Here is a 23908-nt window from a genome sequence, read left to right as displayed (position 1 = left end):
GGGTAGCTGTTCCTTTAGTTTAGCCAGCTCTACCCCTTCAGTAATTAGCACGTGATAACCGAGTCAGTCTTGCTCTATTTCAAACTGTAGCTAATCTGTCTAGAAATAGAAGACCAGAGGACCGTGACTGAAAAAGGTTTAACATGCAACTTTAGCGTCACTTCTATAATTTGTTAGATGAGTTTCTTTGCGTTTACATTCAGCTTCTTGCTGCAGCAGTGTTTTCTGCATCAAGCAGTGCTTATCTCATCCGAAAGAACTGCATGGAAGGGAATAGAGTCCTTGGGCGCTGTGCGGTCCTGCTAATCCGTGACTGCTTTCCACAAGATTCTATATGCGCACATAACTCCACTCTGGTCCTTCAGTTAAATTGTCATGCAGTCCAAAATCAAATTGTTTGCAAGTAAAATTGAAACCCCTCTCTAGTGGTGGAAACGTGTGTTTATTGTACCAAATGTTTGTCTGTTAGAATCTCTGCAACAGTCCAGCTTTTAGATAATTTAGTTAAGGGCGTGATATTGTTTTGTATTTAAGACACGGTTTCTGTTGGGGTTTTTTTGTTGCCAAATTTCCTCTGCTACCCAGGAAAGTAGTGCAGTGTCGGCATGAACGAAGACCTTTCAATGATTTTTCTCAATCTCATTCAAATCGGGGCTATTTGGATAAACCTGGAGGGGAGCGGGTATGGGGGAGATGGAAGGAAAAGCAAACAAACTGGGTTCAGCAGCAGGACAGTGGGGCCTGCTGGAGGGAGGTTTGACTTGATGGGCGAGGGAAAGGAGAGGGGGTGGTGAATAGCTGAGAGGATATAAACTGGAAGGCGCTCAAACTTTGAAGACTTTTTTGTCGGTAACAGTATATTAATGTCAATTTTGATGTGTTCACCACAGTCTGTTGGTAGAAGTGATTTCAATTGAGGATTCAACTCCAAAACAGACATGACAATCATACTTGTAAATAATTAGTTTATATATTAAAAGCAAATTCTTTTTCGTTTGGCCTAAAGATCAATCTTTAATCTCTGACCTATCTATTTAGCAACCACTTGGCTGCAGGTCTTCAGATTAGTGGGACTGCTCTATATAGCGTACGATCATTTCCAGCGATCTCCTGTTTAGTCGAATTTGTACTGATTGACTATCTCACTTGACATGTCTACAAGATAATGGCTGATGAAAATAGAAAAATGTCACGACATTGAGATGGAGGCTGAGGCACATTAGTGCAGGACAAAGATCGCTTTGCTTTGAATACAGCACTATTTGTACTGCACTTGGTGTGAGCTCAAACCAACGCGAGATGGCCTCCCGAATGCTGGCCTCAAATCATAGAATCTTGCAGCACAGAAGGCGGCCATTCAGCCCATCGTGCCTGAGGGGTGTAAAATCAAAATATATATGAGACCCACACAACCAACATCATGAAACATTGAACACGCAAAGTGAAGTCTGTGACGTGAAAGGAAATTTGTGTGTGAAAAGACGACGTGTGCATGTAGTAAAAGGAGCAAGTAACAACCTGTGTTAAGATGCTAGAACAATTTGAGAGCATCGCCTTCTATTGCTCTGGGAGGTTCCTGTAAAGTGAGATCTGACTACAACACCTGTAGCTTTCATAACTTTGCTAAAATCTTCTTGTTTTGATATGTCCTGCTGTCTTTTAATTATTGTCCAAAGATCTGTTGAATTGTACAGAACTGAATGAGGTTGAACAGAAATAAGTGCCGAAATGAAGACTATATTAAGTAAGACTAAAAACTGAATTCTAAATGTTCTTGAAACAAATTGATTGTACTGGTACATTGAATCATTGCCAGTAGCAAGTCTGGTGAACTAATCAGTCTGGGTGGTTTATTTGCTGATTTAGTTCTCCTCTGTCTTTGTCCTGAAGAAATGACTGCAGTGTTTCTGTAGAAAGAAATGAGACCTTGCAACTGGAGTGTTTGCTGACTAGATGAAGAGATTAGGGTTAGACTTGGCACGAGCCCAGGTTAGAGTTACTATCTAGAGTAATGACAACTAGGCTGCATTTAAAAATAGGCTTTAACATTTATCAGTAGTTGCCATGTTGATCCAATTGCATTTCCATGTGTATTAATCAACATTTATAATAGTCTTACATTTTCAGTGTTTCAATAAATGCTGTTTGGTCTTATCCATTTTAAGTGAATTATGTTGGCCATTAAAGACTCTTGAAGGTCAGAATTATTTCAGTAGCTTTCGGATGACTTTATATGTCCATTAAAGGTGATGGATGTCTTGCTGTAAAGCGGAGCCTGAATCTGCTATGGGCACTTGGTGTTGTGGTCAAGCATTGCTAGATCATTTCAAGCAAGGTCATGTGCAGAGTTGAGGCTCCTTTGAAACTGCTTTAAACCCAACCTCAAAAGAGAACCCACTACTGGGAGAGAAAAAACCTTTCTTCCCAACTAAAAGTACAGAAGTTTGAGCTTAAGTTGTGATTCAGTAACCTGAATTTCCTTAGTGTCCATTCGCGTGCACATTTTGGCTGCAGCTCCATACTGTTACTCCTATCTCCATTTTTCTTTAACTGTCTTGGGCCCCTTCTCTTCTCTTTTCCTGTTATCCAGTCATGCCTCGTTTCATTTCTTCCCACCAAGGTACTTTGACCCTCAATTCCTATCTGAAGCCGTCACTATTCCTCTACTTTCTGACTCTCCTGCTGCCATCCAAGGCTTGGCTCCCTCTTGTATAAGCTCAAAGGTTCCCTTTGTGCCTCTCTCGGCATTCTGCCTCCAGTCACTTATGGCACTTTCAAGCTATCAACCTCTGTACTGAGTGACTCCCCATCCTCTGTGATTTCATCCTCCATCTCAACGCACCTTGCCGTCCTGTCCTCCATTAACCTGTCCCTCCTTATAATCCCTGCTACCCATATTCAAGGCCACCCCTTTGGCCTTAACATTTTATGTGGCCTCTCTATTTCCATCATCTCAATCACAGCCAAGGCCATCTCTGATCACTTCCTTGTATCCCTCACCACTCATCCTCCTTCCAACCTCACTTCTTTCTGCGTCCACCCCTGGGGGAAGGGGTGGGAAAACTCCCTTGAGTCACTTAGAAGGGCATTTTCAAACTCTTAGTTGGTGTTGTGATCAAGCACTGCTAGATCATTTCGAGCATGATCATGTGCAGATTTGAGGGAGTGTAATGAAGGTTCACCAGACTGGTGCCTGGGATGAGGGGATTGTCCTATGAGGACAGATTGAGTAGACTAGGCCTATATTCTCTACAGTTTAGAAGAATGAGAGGTGATCTCATTGCAACATACAAAATTCTTGCAGGGCTTGACAGGGTAGATGCAGGGAGGATGTTTCACTTGGCTGGGGAGTCTAGAACCAGGGATCACAGTCTCAGAATAAGGGGTCGGCTATTTAGGACTGAGATGAGGAGAAATTTCTTCACTCAGAGGGTGGTGAGTCTTTGGAATTCTCTACCCCAGAGGGCTGTGGAGGCTCAGTCGTTGAGTTTATTCAAGACAGAGATCGATAGATTTTTGGTTATTAAGGGAATCAAGGGCTATGGGGATAGTGCAGGAAAGTGGAGATGAGGTAGAAGATCAGCCATGATCTTATTGAATGGCGGAGCAGGCTCGAAGGGCCAAATGGCCTACTCCTGCTCCTATTTCTTATGTTAACTGTCTAGCTTTTGCCACGATATTCTGCAGCAATCGATCTGCTCAGTCACACCCTCACCTCCATCTTTTAATGCCCTTGTTCCCAGTAAAGCCCTTGCTCTCTCCCACCCGCCCTGGTCATTCCACCTGGTATGGCCCCCACCTTCGCTCAGTTAATTCCAAGGGGTGCAGATTTGAACGTATGTGATGCACAACTGGTTTAGCCATTCATTGCCAGATCTGGTGAACCACATCAAGCACCATCGGGATCTGCTCTCCACTGCAGAAACTGCTGACTACTCCAGGAATGCAAAGATAACCTCCGGTTTCTTTTCTCCACTACCAACTGTCATCTTAAACCCTTCTCCCTGCCTCCTCCACTTGCTCTCCTCCAACAAGTTAGAGGAGCTCATTGACATCTTTGTCACTAAGATTGAGACCGTCCGTTCAGCTGCCTCTGCCACACCCTTCCCTTCCTCGAGCCCTCGACCCACATCTTTCTCGAGGTTTTTCTCTCTCTCCTCCTCTTCCCTTTCCCAGCACATGTTGTTCATGACACCCACCTCCTACTCTCTGTACCCTATTCCCACTAAACTGCTGACCACTCAACATTCCTTCTTGGCCCTCATGCTAGTTAATATTGTAAATGGTTCTCCTAAAGGTATGATCCCCCTCCCTGCTATCATCACCCTCTCAAAAAAAAAAAAAAAAAAAAAAAAAAAATTCACCCTTGTCCTTTAAACTACTGGGCCATCTCCAACCTCCCTTTCCTCTCGATCATTGGCAAATACTCCGAGCAACTCAACAGCTAATATGAATTGTAACAATCACCTGTTCAGGTAAGGAAAAATTTGCAGGGCTCTGTGGAAAGAGTAGGGGAGTGGGACTAATTGGATAGCTCCCTCAAAGAGCAGGCACGATGGGGTGAATGGCCTCCATCTGTGCAGTAGGATTCTATGATTAGCATTCAATTCAACTTCTTGCATTCATGTGCCATTTTAAAATTCTGCAAAACTGAAAAAATAATCTTGCCAGCAATTTAATGAGTCAATATCAAGTCCCTTGCACTTCAAACTGTAATTGTAAACCGTATATAATGGGGTTAAATGTTTCTGTTGGTGTGGTTGGTATTGTGGTGCGTGTGTTTGTTTACAGATCTCCTCCCCCCTCCCCCCGCCCCCCTCCCCCCCCCCCCCCCCCACACCCCAAGCAAATTATGCTTGTTGTACAGAGGCCATAATCACATATGTAGGAAGGTGTGTCCCATCTGATGGGTTGACTTTTTATTTTAACAAGGGATAGATACCCATGTTTACGCAAAAATCACATTCAATTCAAATCAATGTAATCAAGCAACTTTTATCTGGGCTTCAATTCCATTCATGGCACACGTGATATTGTTCTCCAATATTTTACATTTGGATCCTCCATGCCACTTGCACAAAGGCAAGCTCCTCTGCCAATTGCAACCAGTTGTTGGAAGGGATATAACGGGTGTTGAGTTTGATTCATCCTTGGTTCATATCCCTCCCCTCATTGGGTAGTAACCAGCTCCACACTGCACTGAATTTCTATTTACAAAACAAAAGCCATACAAGGTTATCATGGATACAAAGTCTCTAACTCCACAGTGCAAATCAAGTCTATTTGCTCAGTCCTCTTGGCTGAAGAACATTATAATATTTACACTTGGAGGATTTGTTGTGTCACAGCTGTAAACTGACAATAAGCATATGGTATAAACAAAACCTAACAATGCCTCCAGAAATCAAAGGAAATCAAGTGTTGTGATAGGCTGGGGATGGAACACTGACTCGTTTGTTTTATTTGCTTAAGCAAAGATAAATGGGATGCAACAAAGTTTTGTTTTAACTATCATTCTGTCATTATGTTTTACCAATAACATTTTTGAAGCTGAATCTTGAAGAGGTATTTTTAGAGACCAAACACACACTGTCTATGATGTCTCGCTAGTATTCTTTGAGGTGGTGCAAGGCGTTTCTGCCAAGCGCCAATGACATTGTCAAAGATGTCCCTTTTACAAACAAAGGGAGGTGTGCATAGAGAAGACAGAAGTTTAATCACCCAAGGACTGGACATCTGCAAATTAATCTCTCTTATTTCGTGCCACTTTTCTACTTTCTCTTCCCTGCCCTCCTCCTCCAACTTCCTTGCTTGGGCACAGCTCCATGAGTGCCAGCTGGTACCTCTCGCCGAGCAACTGTTATCGACGTGAGCTTCAAGAGTGAGTGTTAGCACTGTCACCCATAAATCACATGTACTGTACAGAGGAATTTGCTTGCATGCAAATACTTAGATCTGGAAACTAAAATGCATATATTATACCTGAATTATCTTATAAGCAGATGGACTCAAATGAAACCATGGTATAGACATAGAAACATAGAAGATTGGAGCAGGAGTAGGCCATTCGGCCCCTCGAGCCTCTATAATACACATGCGGGGCTGTGTCTATAATACGCGCGGGGCTGTGTCTATAATACACGCGCGGGGCTGTGTCTATAATACACGCGCGGGGCTGTCTATAATACACGCGCGGGGCTGGGGCTCTATAATACACACGCGGGGCTGTGTCTATAATACACACGCGGGGCTGTGTCTATAATACACACGCGGGGCTGTGTCTATAATACACACGCGGGGCTGTGTCTCTATAATACACACGCGGGGCTGTGTCTCTATAATACACACGCGGGGCTGTGTCTATAATACACACGCGGGGCTGTGTCTATAATACACACGCGGGGCTGGGGCTCTATAATACACGCGGGGCTGTGTCTATAATACACACGCGGGGCTGGGGCTCTATAATACACACGCGGGGCTGGGGCTCTATAATACACGCGCGGGGCTGTGTCTATAATACACACGCGGGGCTGTGTCTATAATACACACGCGGGGCTGGGGCTCTATAATACACGCGGGGCTGTGTCTATAATACACACGCGGGGCTGGGGCTCTATAATACACACGCGGGGCTGGGGCTCTATAATACACACGCGGGGCTGTGTCTATAATACACACGCGGGGCTGTGTCTATAATACACAAGCGGGGCTGGGGCTCTATAATACACACGCAGGGCTGGGGCTCTATAATACACACGCGGGGCTGGGGCTCTATAATACACACGCGGGGCTGGGGCTCTATAATACACGCGGGGCTGGGGCTCTATAATACACACGCGGGGCTGGGGCTCTATAATACACACGCGGGGCTGGGGCTCTAATACACACGCGGGGCTGGGGCTCTATAATACACGCGGGGCTGGGGCTCTATAATACACACGCGGGGCTGGGGCTCTATAATACACACGCGGGGCTGGGGCTCTATAATACACACGCGGGGCTGGGGCTCTATAATACACACGCGGGGCTGGGGCTCTATAATATACACGCGGGGCTGGGGCTCTATAATACACACGCGGGGCTGGGGCTCTATAATACACACGCGGGGCTGGGGCTCTATAATACACACGCGGGGCTGGGGCTCTATAATACACACGCGGGGCTGGGGCTCTATAATACACGCGGGGCTGGGGCTCTATAATACACACGCGGGGCTGGGGCTCTATAATACACACGCGGGGCTGGGGCTCTATAATACACACGCGGGGCTGGGGCTCTATAATACACACGCGGGGCTGGGGCTCTATAATATACACGCGGGGCTGGGGCTCTATAATACACACGCGGGGCTGGGGCTGCACCCTTCTCTGCACCCTCTTCAGTGTCTCTATCCTTTTTATAATATGGCGACCAGAACTGTACGCAGTACACCAAGTGTGGTCTAACCAAGGCTCGATGCAGGTTTAGCAGAACTTTCCTACTTTTCAATTCTATACCTCTAGAAATAAACCCTAGTGTCACAACTTTGTGATTTGTGTATTTGTACTCTGAGATCTTTGTTCCTCTACCCCACCTAGACTCGCACCTTCCAAATAATGTGACCTCCCTATTCTTCCTACCAAAATGTAATACCTCATATTTATCTGTGTTGAACTTCATTTGCCAATTACTGTATATGCCCATTCTGCAACTTTATTAATGTCCTCCTGTAATTTGTTGCAGTCCTCCTTAGTATTGACTCTTCTCCCCCCCCCCCAATTTGGTGTCATCCGCAAATTTAGAAATTGTGTTTTTGATTCCAAAGTTTAAATTGTGAACAGCACTGATCCTTGTGGAACACCGCTACCCACATTCTGCCACTGTGAATGGCTACCTTTTACCCCTACTCTCCGCTTTCTGTCTTGAAGCCTTTGGGGGGGGGGAGAGCCACTTTGCTTTTGATGAGGGTGACTGTGAATTAATACCAGGAGCACAATGCTGCAGGCGGTCACTCATTGTTGTATGGGGCAGAGATCAGCAGAATTGAAGGACAAGATAAATACAAGGAGTATTCCATTAGATTTGACTCTTCATTATTTGTATTAATGCTACCAAGTGCTTTAACTGGAGCAGTTGTCTACTTTTAAATAGTTCAGATTGCAACCTTTGACCCACGCGGGATGCAAAACTGTGTTCAGCACAGTATGAATTTTCCAGTTATGTGTCCCTGGTATCCATTGACTGGGATGGAATAACACAAATGCTGTGCATAAGTTCATACTAGTCCCTTCGAAGTCTGCCTGCACAGGGGCAAGGTCTGTAGAAAGGAATTCTTGACTGTTGTATCCTTTTTACTGGCTTATTGTTTATTTGAAAGCTTTTCCAACAACGAGTTCTAATTGCTGTTCAATTTCTATGTATACGGTCCTTAACTTCTCTCTTCTCTTTCACCTCTCCGCGCGCGCGCGCACACACACACAATTATTTATTGCATATCCAATTCATGAAATGTAAAACAGATGTGAAAGTATCGGAGTAAAATATGCCTGCAGCAGCAGTCACCCATACAGACTTGCACCATCCAGCCTAAGAGCATAAACTATAATTAAGAGGTAACACGCAAACTCTTTTTACAATAGAGCAGTGCTTCTCATAGCTGGGTTTTTGGTTTTGTCATGTAATTTTTAGCTTAATATTTATCCTGTTTACATTTCCCTAAAAACATCAAGCAAGCTTCCCTGAACAAGGCAGGGATTTCTGCTTCAGCTGTGCTTTTAGTTAAAACCATTATCACTGTTACTTTCTAAAAGTTACAACAAAGGAAGCTTTAGAATTGGCTGTGTCCTGACACGTTAGTTAGTGGAAGCGCACCATTGTTGTGCCTGATGCTCAAATGGCAGGAAAACACAACAAACTGGTGCATTAGATGCAGTTGGATTCAGCTGTCGCTCTGAAGTACAGTCGATTGGAAACTTGATCAACATGTGGGAGACCTCATCTTCCCAGCACTTGGAGTGAAACGCATCTCCTGCTGAGGTCAGGGGAGGGGGGAGGCTGAGAGAGATTGATTGTTGGACATGAAACTTGATCTATTTTCCACAATCCAGCTGTGACTTTCTCCTTTTCCTTTTAGCGCTCACTTTTTTTTAGAATTTGTTTTCAAGATCAATTGAAACGAGACTAGTATTGTACAGTAATTGTCTTAGTGTGGTAGACTAGTATTGTACAGTAATTGTCTTAGTGTGGTGGTGCAGTATTTGTACAGTAATTGTCTTCGTGTGGTGGTGCAGTATTTGTACAGTAATTGTCTTAGTGTGGTAGTGCAGTATTGTACAGTAATTGTCTTAGTGTGGTGGTGCAGTATTGTACAGTAGTTGTCTTAGTGTGGTAGTGCAGTATTGTACAGTAATTGTCTTAGTGTGGTGGTGCAGTATTTGTACAGTAATTGTCTTAGTGTGGTGGTGCAGTATTTGTACAGTAGTTGTCTTAGTGTGGTAGTGCAGTATTTGTACAGTAATTGTCTTAGTGTGGTGGTGCAGTATTTGTACAGTAATTGTCTTAGTGTGGTGGTGCAGTATTTGTACAGTAATTGTCTTAGTGTGGTGGTGCAGTATTTGTACAGTAATTGTCTTAGTGTGGTGGTGCAGTATTGTACAGTAGTTGTCTTAGTGTGGTAGTGCAGTATTGTACAGTAATTGTCTTAGTGTGGTGGTGCAGTATTTGTGGTCTGAAGATTAGGCTTTTTGCTTGTGGCTGTGTTTTTTTTTACTTTTAAAAAATGGTTTGAAGTTGCACTTAATTAATTGAAATATGCTCTGAAAACTTTACTTTCTGTCTTTTGGAATAATTCTGGAAATACATTTCTCGTGGTTACAGGCTATTCATGGTTCTGGCAGGGTTGAGAACCAGACAGCAAAATAGCCTGATAAAGTTCAGAGGTTTGTGCTTTATATCAAAGTTCGAGCCAGGCTGCCCAAGGAGGGGTAAAACTTTGCCTGCCCCCCCCCCAATCCCCAAAGACAATTTATATTCCAGCTGGGCACTTGCTGGCGTGAAGAACACAGAATTTAATATGGGAATGCTTGCTGCCATTTGAGCTGTTGGGAGTCTGAAGTTCTTTGATGTCATATGTTCAGTCCCTGATCCCTCTGTGCACTCTGCAATATCATTATTGTATAGAACCAAACTGAATAGCCACTCAGCCAGCTTATGGTAGAAACCTTGCATAACACTGCCTGTGGAGTACAAACTGAGGTTTGCTTTTTTTGCGATCTCTTTATATTTTCTGTCAGCTCAGCAAATGTTTTACAATTCAACTTCGCTTCCAGCCAAGTCAAACTTGCTTTCAAGAGTAATTCGATTTTCTAAAAACAATATTGTTGGGAAATGTGAGGTCTATGATAATGTAGCGGAGAGTTCAGACATGATTGAAGCCAGACTGATCAGCTTCCTGTTGCGTGCTGTGGCCCGAGGCAGCAGAACCAAACTCTCTGCACTTAATCCCACAATGCCTCGCTGTGGAAACTCGCTGGACTGAGTTGGAAGCTGTTTTCTGCCAAGAGCTTCCCGGCCCTTCTGGTGATTGGATTGAAGTAAAATTGTAAACTGGTGGGTGGGCAGACAAAGAATTTAAGTCTGAATGTTTGTTTACTTGGGATTATGGTTTGATATCGTTGCGGTGTATCCAAAAAAAAAACTTGGCAAGTTTCAAATAGCTGCCAGTACTTTTTGCTTTATAATTAGTACTTCCTACAATTCTGGATTTGTGCACCAACAGACCTGCGAGCCATGCACTCAGTTGAAATTACAAACTTGTTTTGTTTTTAATACAGCCTAATAGTTGATTGAAAAAAGTTTGCTCTTAAAGAATTTGTTTCAAGTATTACAGGGATTGCTGAAGCCAGTGGCTCAGTGGGTAGCACACTCGCCTCTGAGTCAGAAGGTTGTGGGTTCAAGTCCCACTCCAGAGACTTGCGCACAAAAATCTAGGCTGACACTCCAGTACAGTGCTGAGGGAGTGCTGCACTGTTGGAGGTGCTGTCTTTCGGATGAGATGTTAAACCGAAGCCCTGTCTGCTCTCTCAGGTGGACGTAAAAGATCTCACGGCACTGTTTCGAAGAAGAGCAGGGGAGTTAGCCCCGGTGTCCTGGCCAATATTTATCCCTTAATCAACATAACAAAAACAGAGTATCTGGTCATTATCACATTGCTGTTTGTGGCAATTGCTGCTTGCTGAGCGCAAATTAGCTGCCGCATTTCCTACATTACAACAGTGACTGCACTTCAAAAGTAATTCATTGGGACGTCCGGTGGTCGTGAAAGTCCAGTTATGTTAAAAATCCTGCGTGTTCTTAAGATGATATTTGTCCTATGTTCTGCCTGTAGGGATTCTTGTTGAAGTGGATTGCTGAAACAGGCATGAAACAGAAAATGCTGGTAACACACACGACGGGCTGGGGAGCATCTGTGGCGCGAATGTACAAGTTCATGTCTTGGGTTACAGACCCAGCTTCACAGATGCTGACTGCTCTGCTCTATGTTTGCAGCATTATCTAAACATGTATGAGCTTACCACGCACGCAGCTGCACAAACCTATTAGTAGAGGAAAAAGGGTCTGTAGATGCCATTGCCATCAGCGCACCAGAATTGCAAAGGCACTGGGAATTCACATTTTTGTAAAGGAGGGTGTGGGGTAGGACATTTCAAACTGAATGTCCATGTGCTGTGGAATGAATAACAGCTGGGAGTTAAGTGGTTCACTTTTAAACCTGGAATAAAGATTGCATGATCCTGCATTTCAGATGGGCCTGAGTAGTGAAATAGTTTAAACAGAAACTGAGACTGATTGCAAGTGCAACATGAAATACAAGTACTTTTACTCTGGAGTAATCAGTCAAGTTACAGGAATGAACATGTGCGTGATTATTGGCAAGTGATCTGTGGTTAATCTGGTGGTGCACAGAGTTTATTGACTGAGGGAAGAGGTGTGATTTGGCTAAAGTTGATGTTTGGTGTTTGCAGAGGCTAGCAGCTCTGCAATGCACATAACACAGTAATATCTGATTTAATAAACAGAATAGAGCTTGCAGTACCAGTGCTCCTTTTTCTGTGTTTTTTTAAAGAAAAAAAACACGAGTAAAAATAGATTTGAAGTAAATCACAAATTTTGATTTTTTTCTGTCTCTGTTGATTGCTGACATTGAGGAACTGGCCAGGAGTTGTCTGCGGGCATGACTGTGTGTGGGGGAACTGAACTAACACAGAGAGTTAAATGCGAAATCCCAGGTTAATGGCTGGCTGACTCCAGTGATCATTCCATTCCCACATTATCAGCTGCAGTAACCACGCCAGGCCAATTCTCTCAATCACTGTTCAATGAAAAAAATTCAAGGGAATAAAAGGATTCAGAAGATGATTGTAATTCTTTGTAAAGTTGATTTATTTTTTAATTAAATTCCCCCTTCCTGGGTACGGTTCCACAGCCAGCTACCCTGAGCTATGGTACGTCATCCATGTAGTCATGTTTTTATGTGCGAGCTTGGGTAGGGCATCAGCAGGCCATTTGACCACGAGGCGGGAGCAGGGTCATTGCAGCAGGCCCAAGCCTGTTCTATGCCTAATGTAAATGCATATTTTCAGAGGGAATTCCATGGCCTCGCCCCTCCCTATCTCTGAAACCTCCTCCAGCCCTACAAGCCTTTGAGACCTCTGCGCTCCTCCAATTCTGGTCTCTTGCCTATCCACCATTGTCAGCCGTGCCTTCAGCTGCCTTGGCGCTAAGCTCTGGAATTCCCTCCCTTAAACGTCTCTACCTCACTTTCCTCCTTTTAAGATGCTCCTTAAAACCTACCTCTGTCCTGATATCTCCTTTTGTGGCTCGGTGCCAAAAATGTTTTTATTAATATCGCTCTTGTTAAGCGCCTTGGGACTTTTGCTATGTTAAAGGTGCTGTATAAATGCAAGTTGTTGTTGGATTGCAATCATAAGGAGCCCTCGCTGCTCTGTTGTCTGATGCTCCTGTGATGTGCCTTGGAATGTTTTTACTGTGTTTAAGATACTATATAAATGCAAGTTGTTAGTGCTGTATTGTGTTGACCTGTTGAGTATTCTTTTCGCACCCTGTAGGTGGAAAGAGACCAAGTACCTCCAGGTCACACCATCAGTCAGTTTGAAACATGTAAAATCCGGACAATTAAGGCTGGGACTTTGGAAAAACTGGTAGAAAATTTGTTGACGGCTTTCGGAGACAATGATTTTATTAACATCAGCATATTTCTGTCGACGTACAGAGCATTTGCTTCTACAGAACATGTATTGGAGTTGCTGCTGGACAGGTGAGCGCAAATGACTGGTATCTCTTTATTTAATGGCAGTGGAGTAAAGGATTGCTCAGTCAGGTTATTTTTATATCATTAATCCAACAGTCTGTATATGAGCCACTGAAGCTCACCTACTGGAAATATCGGAGTTCACTGGTCATAGGCTGGGATTCACAGCCAGTTCTCCACAAGGGATGGCGGTGCTTCACTGCTGGAGACGCCACCCTAGCTCTAACTCTACTGGTACAATACCACCTAAACACACTTTAACTCTCCATTCACCTCTTCAGTGAAATACAATGCAGCCCTTTCCTTTCTGTTGCTTTGCAGCAATCATTGACACATTCCTGGCTGTAGACTCACTTGGACAGAAGGGATTTAAAGATTGTGCCCACTATGATTGATATGCGAGAGTGGTTATAATTGGCCTTTGCATCTACCGACTGACATTTTTACCAGATTTTGCCAGCAGTGTGCGACTATTCTAATGTTTAATACAGAAAAATGTTAAAATCTCAATGGTCTATAATTCACTTTTATACTTCTCCACCATTTTTTGTATTTTAAAAAAAAAAGAGAACATTGTGACTCTTTTTGGTCCCATCATTTCCTCCTCTGTTTCCGACAGGAGATATTTTCTGTTGCACAACCTTCCTGCAGCCTCATGAGTCCTGCAGCCTCATGAGTGCAGTGATTTGGGTTGTGCATGGTTCTAGGACTCCTCTTGATACAACCTACTGGCTAGCCACAGGATGTTATCTTTGCAGCGAGGCATTCCAGTTACTGCCAGTCCCCTTATTTCTATCCCCCTCTTCCCCCTTCCCACCCCCCACTGAAAAAATGAAGGCTCTCAGCATGGTAAGGCACTCCCTCTAGTGGTTTGGGATAGAACTGAATAGCACGCAACCTTGCAACACTACAATGTCATGTCTTGGCTACCATGGCTATAAACCCGAAATAACAACAGAAAACGCTGGAAAAACTCAGCAGACCAGGCAACATCCGTGGAGAGAGAAACAGAGTTAACATTTCAGGTTGAAACCCTTGGAGCCTGTGCTAAACTTTTCGCTCAACTGCAATGCAAACTTGCATTTTATTCTATTTGCTATTCTGTGGCAATCTCTTGTTATCGATGTTTTTGCTTAATTTTTCACAATTTCTAAATGATCTTGTCCCCATGCCAATGAAACGCTGAGTGTAAATCGTACAAAGTTTGAAATGCGCAGTGAATGTTCCCGAAGGATAGCCAGGCACCTGTATTAAAGTTTAACCCCGGTGATTGTGGCTTTCTTTGTGAGGCTTTTGTATGTTTGTTTGTTAATTGGAGCTACACTGCAGCAAATTGTACCTGGGATGTGTAAATGTCTGAGGGGGAAGGCTACTTTCAATAATAGAGGGATTTAAAATGGGCTTAATGAGAGTCAAAATTTGTAAACTGAGCACAAAGAAAGAAGCTTTTTATGAGAAATCGGTTGACCAGATGTTGGATAAATAAATATCTGCTTATAACTCATGAAATATGAAAGATTCCACAAACAATTCTGCCACAAGAGTTAAAATACTTTTTAAACTCAATGAGTGATAAGACTTTGGTTTCTCCTTCTCCTTTTCCACCCCTCAACATTCTTTGCATTTCTGCGCTCTGGATGTTGGCGGAATTGTTTGCCAGTTTATGTGCTTTAAGAATGGTTAATTTAGGTCAGGAGAATTTGCACCAACACTGAGCTGATAACCTTCAATGATGGGCTCAGGCTCTAGAGCAGCGAACTGTATTCAGTGTTTACCAAACTTTGTATGATTGTAAAATTTAAGATAATTGTCAAAAGAACCAGAGGGGAGATGGAGTTTTTTTTATGCAGCGACTTATGATTTGGAATGCGCTGCCTGAAAGGGCGGTGGAAGCAGATTCAGTAGTAACTTTCAAAAGGGAATTGGATAAATACTTGAAATGGAAACTATGCAGGGCTAAGGGGAAAGAAGCAGGGGAGTGGGACTAATTGGATAGCAGTTTCAAAGAGCCGGCACAGGTATGGTGGGCCAAATGGCCTTATCCTGTACTGCAAGATGCTATGATTCTAAAATTGAAAATGATGTAACCATAAATAAAATGGACACACCAGCCTTCTTTCTCTGCAAAAGCTTCCCAAATGTTTTTTTCATGGATATCTGTGCAAACAGATACGTGCAGAGAAGGTTACAGTACTTATGTAAAGACTGTGCAATATTAATGATATTTCAAGAGAGTATGTTGTACAATACTAAATAAGTGTTAAAGTGAAGCACTTTGACAAAACCAGCTGATCAAGGCTTGAAATACCGAACCCAAGTCTTCAGGTTTGCTTTAATGGCTGACAGTCAATTGTGGATGCAAGTGCTTGTTTAAAATGGCATAACTTGTGTTTTATGACCAATTGCAGGTACGGAAACTTTGACTGTCCAAACTCTGAGGAAGATGGAAGTCCAAGTTCTCCAGAAACGAAAGCAGTAATCAGGAAGTAAGTTTGATCCAATGTGTGACTAAAGTATGCTTCATTCAGAATACAACAATGTGAAAGGAAATTCCTGTAAGATTATGTAGGAACTTCCTTATGAAGACATCCCATAGTAGCGCACTCTTCCATACCATAGCAATCACATTAACGAAGGCTGCTTGACTGCCTCTCTCATTTGCATTTTTCCTACAGATTAGAGTTTAAAACAGAACTACATCAACACACAACATCCAAAACTCTTCAATGAAAAATTGCTTGCCCTTCAATATAAAGGTCTTGAGTTAATCTCTGATTGACATTTCTAAAGTATTGAAGAAATAGGCTTCCCTCCTTGCCCCGCCTCACTGCGGTGTCCTGCAAACTTCCTGTGAAAGTTTGAAGAAAAAAAAAATCACCATCTCGTGCAGTCATGCATCTTGAGCGTGACCTGTCCCTGGTATCCTGTCCTTGGTAACCCTCCCACTCTGTGTTGCCATTGAATGTTTCTCATTGTCTCATCATCTAACTTGGCGGCTGGCTCCTGAATTCATGGAGTCAATAACCTTGCCCAAGTGGTTATTGTTCAGGTTCGCATTGTGATAGTTAAGTGCTTTCAAGGGTATTTGACTGTAGACAGCATCACATGCACGCTATTCTGAAGAAGTCCTCCGAGATTAAGTTTTTGCCCCCCTACCCAGATTGCAGAGGTCATTCTACTGCCCTGGATCAGATCAGTTAACTGAGACCAGGGATTAAACCCAGGATTATTCTGGTCTGCACAGCTCTTTGGCTAAACTCTGAGCTATTGGAGGGGAAAGAAAGAAAGAGCATCAAAATACCTTTTCAAAAAAGCAGCCCATAATTGAAGCGTAATTTCACATTAACATCAAAATGAATTTGGGCATCATGAGAAGCACTTGCTGCATTTGGTGCGCTAGATCAGACATTGAGTTGGGAGTTGTGTGCGTGAACTGTTGAATCGGCAGTGGTCCATGAAGAGCTTTTTGAAGAGATGAGAAGTTGAGAGCACTGAGGTTTGGGGCCCCAAGTTTGTGGTTCTGTCTCTGTACTTGTGGTTCTTTCTCTCCCCCGTCCCCACCCCACCTCCAAACAGGCAAATATAAAAAGATCCAAATATTTTAAAAGTTGGGTTTAACCTAGAATGGTTCTATTTGGATTCTGAATTTATTTTGCTTCTGTCAGGCAGAGACTCTAGACTAGATTTGACGCATAATCAACTGGACTAGATTAGGGCTTGGAGAGCAGAAATACACCAATGAGACAGTCTGGAAATAATTGGCTGGGATAATTGACATAATTAGATCTTACGAAGGATTGGGTTAGAGGGGTCAAATGGCTTTACACAATCATAAAACAAGACTTCCATTTTTGGAATTCTATTTTGCTGTTGAAGGGTTTTATGATGCTTGCTTTTCCCCTCCCCTCTGATTGCTCAGTGAGTTTCACCCAATGACTTACTGAACTGTAAAGGTTGAAAGTCTGGGGTTAGGATCCCCAGTCTGTACTTGGTTGATTTGAACCAACGTGAAAGCTGGGCCTCAGCATCCATAGACAAAGATGGAAAAATTGGCTATGGTTCCATTGCTGATTATTGTACAAAAAGCCACCCCACCCTACTTGGGGGCCATGTGATCTCCTGGGATAGGCAAAACAAAATTATTTAAAAAACCCAAGCCAATTAGGGGGTTAGGTGAGCGAAACTAATCCAGGAGACCACATTGGCCCTGATTAACATTACAAGGTACCTACCTCTTGCACCAGGAGATAAGTAGTGATGACGTACATAAGGGGGCCAAAATACTTGGATTCCTAGTTGGGGAAACTGTAATTTGTGTTGAAATACTATGCTAGTTGGGCATGCTATTTCACAAGTTAACTACCACTAATCCAGGTTTTTTGGGTAGAGGGAGGTGGGAAATTGTTGTTTCCCTGTTTTCATCAACATAGTGATTTAAGGTGTTAGCATTGTGTTTAGTTAAGCAAATTCAGCAAAATAAGCGCTGTACTCTGGAATACTTTCTCCAGGGCCACCACGTCCTTGCACTTCCTCCAGGGCCACTAGTATTTTCAGTGTGTTATGGCTTTAGGGACTGAAAGGAATGATAATGAATCATTAAACTAAATAATGTAGTACAGTGCAGCTGATTAGAGGTTTCAGATGACTCCATGGGGGCATACGCATTTGCTGAATGTGTCAGAAATGCGGACTTTATTCCAGTGGGACTGCAAAAGAGGGCTTTGGGCCAATTTTTCTAGTCTGCGCGGTACTGATTAAATGCTACCACATTGTGAGTCAGCAGGGTCGAGCCTCGCTCAGTAACTTATTCCCACCTGGGAATGCTGTTGATCGGGTACAGTCTGGTGGTGATCTTTGAATTGATTTTTCTTTTTAAACTTTGCCTGGAGGGTTGCCGGTTGAGTGTTTATTGAAGCCTATGTAATGTGACCTTGTAAGCAGTTCTATAATGGCTAAGGAAGAGAGGCTTTCTTGATGCAGCAAGTGAACCTTGGCTTCTCCCTTGGGTCATGTTTCCAGCACAGGCGTTTCAACACCACAGGCACTTGTTTCTTTTAGCAAAGGTAACTGCTTAAAACATTTTAAATTCTCACCCTTGTGTTCAAATCCCTCCATGGCCTCGTCCATCCCTATCTCTCTAACCTCCTACAACCCTCCTGGAACTCTGCGTTCCACCAACTCCCACTTCCTTTGCCCCAGCATTGGTGGCCAAATTTTCAGAAGTCTAGGCCATAAGCTGTATAATTCCCTCCTTAAACATCTCCACACCTCTCCTTTTTTAAGAAGCTCAAAAAACCTACCTCTGACTAAGCTTTTAGCCACCTGCCCTAATGTCTCCTTCTTTGGCTCGGTATCAGTTTTTGTCTGATTACACTCCTGTGAAGTGCCATGTGACATCTTGCTACGTTAAAGGCACTATTTGAACGTTGTAACAACTTCACTGTACAGCTGATGTCTCGTCATCGAAAATGAGCAGAACAAGAGCAGTTAAGTTGCCCTGCTAAGTAATGCTACGTGGTCACTAGTACTAAACGTGTAACTGAAAATTAGTGGCAATTTGACCATATCGGAGCATCTTATTAGACATCTTCAACTAGACCTGACTTTCGGATGTCTAAGCCTTAGTAATCTAACCCTCAGAGCCCAGACAACCAAGTATTCTTTGTGCTTCTATTTTATCATTTTCTTGGTTTGCCCTGTTTGAATTTTGTGATACTGAAGGTTTGTAAAGGTCTGGGTCTTTTTAAACACTCCTGCCTTATTGGTGGAGAAAGTCAAATCAGAACACCAAGATCTGTTCGTATAAGTATCTTCAGATGTGTACAAGATAATTTTATATGTGAGCCCTGTGGCTCCACCTGTGCAACCCACTCCCCCCCCCAAAAAAAGACAAAAACTTGAACACCATCACCTCCAAGTCACACACCGACTTGGCCATATATCGCCGTTCCTTCATTGTCGCTGGCTCAAAATCCTGGCGCCCCCTACCTGAGGACACTGGGAATACCTTCACCACACTGACTGCAGCAGCTCAAGAAGGCCCACCGCCACCTTCTCTAGGGCAACTAAGGATATGCAGTCAATGCCGGCCTTGCTAGTGGCACCCAAGAATTAATTAAAAATAAACAGCCTTAATCTATTAAGTTTAAAATTACAGCATTAGAAGTTGCCAAATTACCAATTGGAGTTCTATTTCTAAACATTTTGTTTACCCTATTGGAACAGTTACTGATTCTGCTTTGCACGTATATTTCCAGTGCTATAGCCTCGATTCTCCGAGCCTGGCTGGACCAGTGCTCCGAAGACTTCCGGGAAGTTCCGAATTACACGTGCCTCCAGAAATTACTCTCCTATCTGAAACAGACAATGCCAGGCTCTGATCTTGAGCAACGGGCCCAGAACCTCCTCGAGCAGTTTCAGAAGCAAGAATTGGCAGAACGGGAGCTGGACAGTAAGAGAAATCCTTGTGTTGCAAACAAACAAAAGTTGCTTTAATTTTTTTAAAGGGTGTGGGTGGTGGTGGTGGTGGTCCCATTTTGATGATGGCTGTGAATGCAATTCTGGAGCATATTTTAAATTCATCCCTGAAAAATTATATTGCACCTTGCATGTGGAGTAAGATCAGATCTAGAACCACTTTTATTCCGAATCCCATTCCTTCAAAGAAAATCTGCTTTGGTTGCTGTATTGGAAATCCCCTCGAGTCAGGTGTTTATGCACCATTTAAACTATTAACGAAGAATAAAGGGGGAAAAGTTGGAATAATTTATTTATGACGAGCGTCAGAGTATGGAATGCTTTTACCACAAGTAACATCATTTAAGAGGGAATTGGGTAATCAGTGAAACAATATAAAAGGAGAAGGGACAGGGAAATGAGATGAATCCAGTTGAGAGTTAAGACCAGCACAGGCACCTTTGGCCAACTGGCTGCCTTCTATGTTGTAATTTCTGTGATTCAAAGTGAATCGTCTTTATAAATAGCTTGAATTGCTGCCAGCTAAATTGTTAACTCTGACTTGATGATAACTCAAAAGATACTGAGTATTTGAGGCACTATGAAAGACAAGATGGTCTAATTATACAATAGATTGTGATGGAATTATTCGGATTAGTACAATGTCATTTTGCCACTTAGTTCGTTCGTGATCTTTTAGACCAGTGTTGTCTAATAGAAATCAGCTACTAGCCACACCTGTGGCTACGGCAACACCGTTTTAGCCACATGCACTAATTTTAGTAGAAAACAAAGTACAGGAAACTTTGTTATCCGGAGGCTGTGTCCAGCAAGCTCGAGCCACCGGCAAAAATCAGGAGCCGTTTTGTTAGGATTTTTTTCTTCTCGTGGCTTTTTTTTCCAACAGTCAGGCTCTGGAAAGTTTCTCTGAAGCTGTTGCTAAGCTACAGAGACGCTTCCAAGGTACGGGCTGACTGTTTAGAAGCTGTTGCTAAGCAACAGTGTTTGTTGTCAGATACGGAGATGAAAAGCTCCGTATGCTTCAACATTAACGCTGGTGTGTCTGGCAGTTTTGAGGGAACGGCAACAGCTCGGTGCCGGATAGCACAAAGTTTCCTGTATCTGCATATTCCAGAATTACCAATTGCATATATGCATGGACGGATGAAAGAAACCGTTTTGGATGCCTCATTATAACCATTCAGGAGTTCATCTGGTCATGATGCGTAAAACTTTTCCATTTTGAATGGAATTCTGAAGTAAACTAATCAGGACACCCACTGCATACCCATGAGTTCATGGAGAGTTTGCCACTCTGTCCAGGGTTTTGACGTTCAGTTGGGTTTCCTTTTGGATTTTTGAAATTACTTCAGAATTTATAGTACAGCTAAGTGGGCTAGAAAGAAATCACAAAATGAGTGCTGTGCTGACATTTACTGGAAGAGGCTCCTTTTTTGTGTTTTGTGCCAAATACTTATTTTCCACTCCTAACTTTCTGTAAAGACTAAATCTGTCAAGAATCACAGAGGCCTTTCCAGCATTCTCTCCCACTTCTGGTCAGAATCCAGGGCCAGGGAACGTTTACCACCTCTTCTCCACGCCTGCCACCCCCCCTCGAGGTTACATTATGGTCCAATTTCACCAAGCAGCGTTTATTGTGAGAGTCTGTGCAATTTTCTTTTTTAACTGTGGCTGCCAATGGTATTTTTGTTATGGTCTGTGACTTGCTGTATTATCAGGTTATTTTAAAACCAGAACTGTTAAGTCAGTTGTAAGATTTGCTCAGGCACAGATTAGCTCCCCATCCACTGTGTCTGCTTAATCGGGACACATCAATAAATAAAATGGTTTTCTTGTCAGTTGAGTGCTCCCATTAAAGAGGCTTTGACTGCAGTGTCATACAATATTACTTTTACCAAATCTAGGTAATAAATACAGATGTACAAAAACTGATTACCTTTTTAAACCAGTGCACAATTTCCAATCATGCAAGTTTGAGCCCCAGTGCATTTTGTTAGAGGTTAGAGGTTTTGGTTTTAAGTGCTGTGAACTTTGGGCACACAATAAATGTCTTTTCAATTGCACAGATAGTTACCATGGCAACCTCACTTTCAGCCTGGGAGAGGAAGGGGATGTAGAAATAGATGGAGTTGAAGAAAAACAGGATTTCCTCTCCTTCCCATCAGGCATAGTGGCACAGCAGCTGACGTATATGGATGCTGTAAGTAAACAAGAATTTGGAGCCATTTTGTCAGGGGCGATTGCCCAATTACTCTGAAGCATGATGTTTCCGTCTAAAGTAAGCATCCCAATCTCTCCTCACATCGTTAATACTATTAGTGCTGTGTCAGTCACTAGTTCACTTCACAATATGTAGCGTTCCAAGGCTTCAAAACATGTTGTTTGACATGTGACTTCAATATCAAGATTGGAATGTCCGTGTCAGTGAAAACTTCAACAGCCGCCTTTGTTTTTCGGAATATGAATGTCATGTGAAACAAGTAGCTTGGGAGAAGACTGTAAACCCCTTATTGTAACGTCCCGTATTGGGCTTCTGTACAATGGATAAGTAGTATTTCAGGATAAAAGCTGCAATGTTCAGAGCTGGGATAAAAATCCATAACAAATATTGAGCAGACCAGTGTAATTTTTTTTTTTTTTAATTTGCAAATAAAACCTGATTCCTGTGTGTGTGTGAGGGAAAAAAAGTTTGGTGGCAAACTTTGCATTTTGACACGTTATATCATTGTAATAAATTCAATCACTTGAGCGGGATATCATTGGGATTTTAATGGAATACAGTTGGCCGGGGTGTGAAACCAGCATTTTACCCGATCCAGTCAGTTTCCCGATGAACAGGTTAGGTTAAAATTACAACCCATGGTCTTCCCTCAAAACAAAAAAATAGTTTTATAAAAACTTAGTCTTTTAGAGTCTAACTTAGGAGTATAGTGTTATTGAAACTCTTTATGCAAGTCTTCTCACATTTCATAGGTTTTTGGGAGGGGGCGATTTTTTTTTTATATATACAAAAAGTTATGCAAATTGAGCTCCTTCAGCCAAGGCCTGCTATCCACCTCTGCAAACATCGCTGGATTCAGGTAGCCAAGTACCTGCAGGTTTACCACCCTTAGCCCACTCCCCTTCCTCATTTACATGCTGCCCGTGGTGACATCATCCGCAGACATGGGGGTTAGCTTCCATATGTATGCTGACGATATCCAACTCTACCTCTCTGCCATCTCTCTCGACCCCCTCCACTGCCAATGTGCTGTTAGACTGAGGGGAGAAAAGTTTGCTGGCAAACTCTTTATTACAATGATATAACGTGTCAAAATACAATCAATCACTTGAGTGGGATATCATTGCGATTTTAATGGAATACAATCGGCTGGGGTGTGAAACTAGTTGTGCATGAGCCACGAATTTCCTCCTATTGAACATGGGGAAGCTCCCACCGGAAACTGTGTACCACTCCCCAACCACCATCTCTGGCAGAGCCAAACGGTCCGCACTCTCAGCGTCCTATTCAATCCCGTCACAAAGACCATTCAATTCCACCCTAACATTGCCTACCTTTGCTCATACTTCAGCCCATCTTCCACTAAAACCCTCATCCATGCCTTTGACACCTCCAGATTTGACTGTTCCAATGCTCTCCTGCCTGACCTCCCAGGAGCTCCTCCAAAACTCTGTTGTCCATATCCTATCCTGCACCAGGCCCCATTCGCCTATCATTCCTGTCCTCGTTGACCAACACTAGCTTCCGGTCTCTCAACACCTCCAGTTTAAAATGATCATCCTTGTGTTTAATCCCCCTTGGTTTGCCCCCTCCTATCCCTCTAACCTCTTTCACCCCCCTCCCAAACTCACCATTTCTCTAACTTTGGCCTCTTGTGCCTATGCCCCACGCTCTGGAATTTCCTCACTCAACATTTCCACCTCTCCATCTGCCTCTCCTCCCTTTATGACCCTCCTTAAAACCTACCTCTTTGACCAAGCTTTTGGTCACCCATCCTAATATCGCCTTCTTTGACTCGCCATCCATTTATGTCTGATTTTGTGTCTGTGAATCTAATGGAGATGGTTTTCTACATTGTAGTTGCTGTTGTTCTCTCTCATCTTGTTTTTGACCTCTCC

The 23908-nt window shown here is 43.1% G+C and overlaps 1 protein-coding gene across 3 annotated transcripts in view; it reads left to right on the top strand.

The window, feature by feature from the left end:
* LOC147121851 (ral guanine nucleotide dissociation stimulator-like 1) overlaps window positions 1–23908 on the top strand; it is a 164627-nt gene that overhangs the window by 127005 nt on the left and 13714 nt on the right. For all 3 annotated transcript variants that reach the window (XM_085982359.1, XM_085982358.1, XM_085982356.1), the window contains 4 exons: window positions 13110–13318; window positions 15721–15798; window positions 19570–19763; window positions 21856–21989. In XM_085982359.1, the coding sequence (XP_085838485.1) occupies window positions 13110–13318; window positions 15721–15798; window positions 19570–19763; window positions 21856–21989 (615 nt within the window). The remainder of the gene's footprint in view (window positions 1–13109; window positions 13319–15720; window positions 15799–19569; window positions 19764–21855; window positions 21990–23908) is intronic.

The sequence above is a fragment of the Somniosus microcephalus genome, chromosome 3 (assembly GCF_052327205.1).
Source record: "Somniosus microcephalus isolate GS21.2 chromosome 3, FLI_Smic_1.0, whole genome shotgun sequence".
In the NCBI taxonomy this organism is placed as follows: domain Eukaryota; kingdom Metazoa; phylum Chordata; class Chondrichthyes; order Squaliformes; family Somniosidae; genus Somniosus; species Somniosus microcephalus.
Note: the sequence above shows the minus strand (reverse complement) of the source record. Positions and strands in the feature narration are given on the sequence as shown.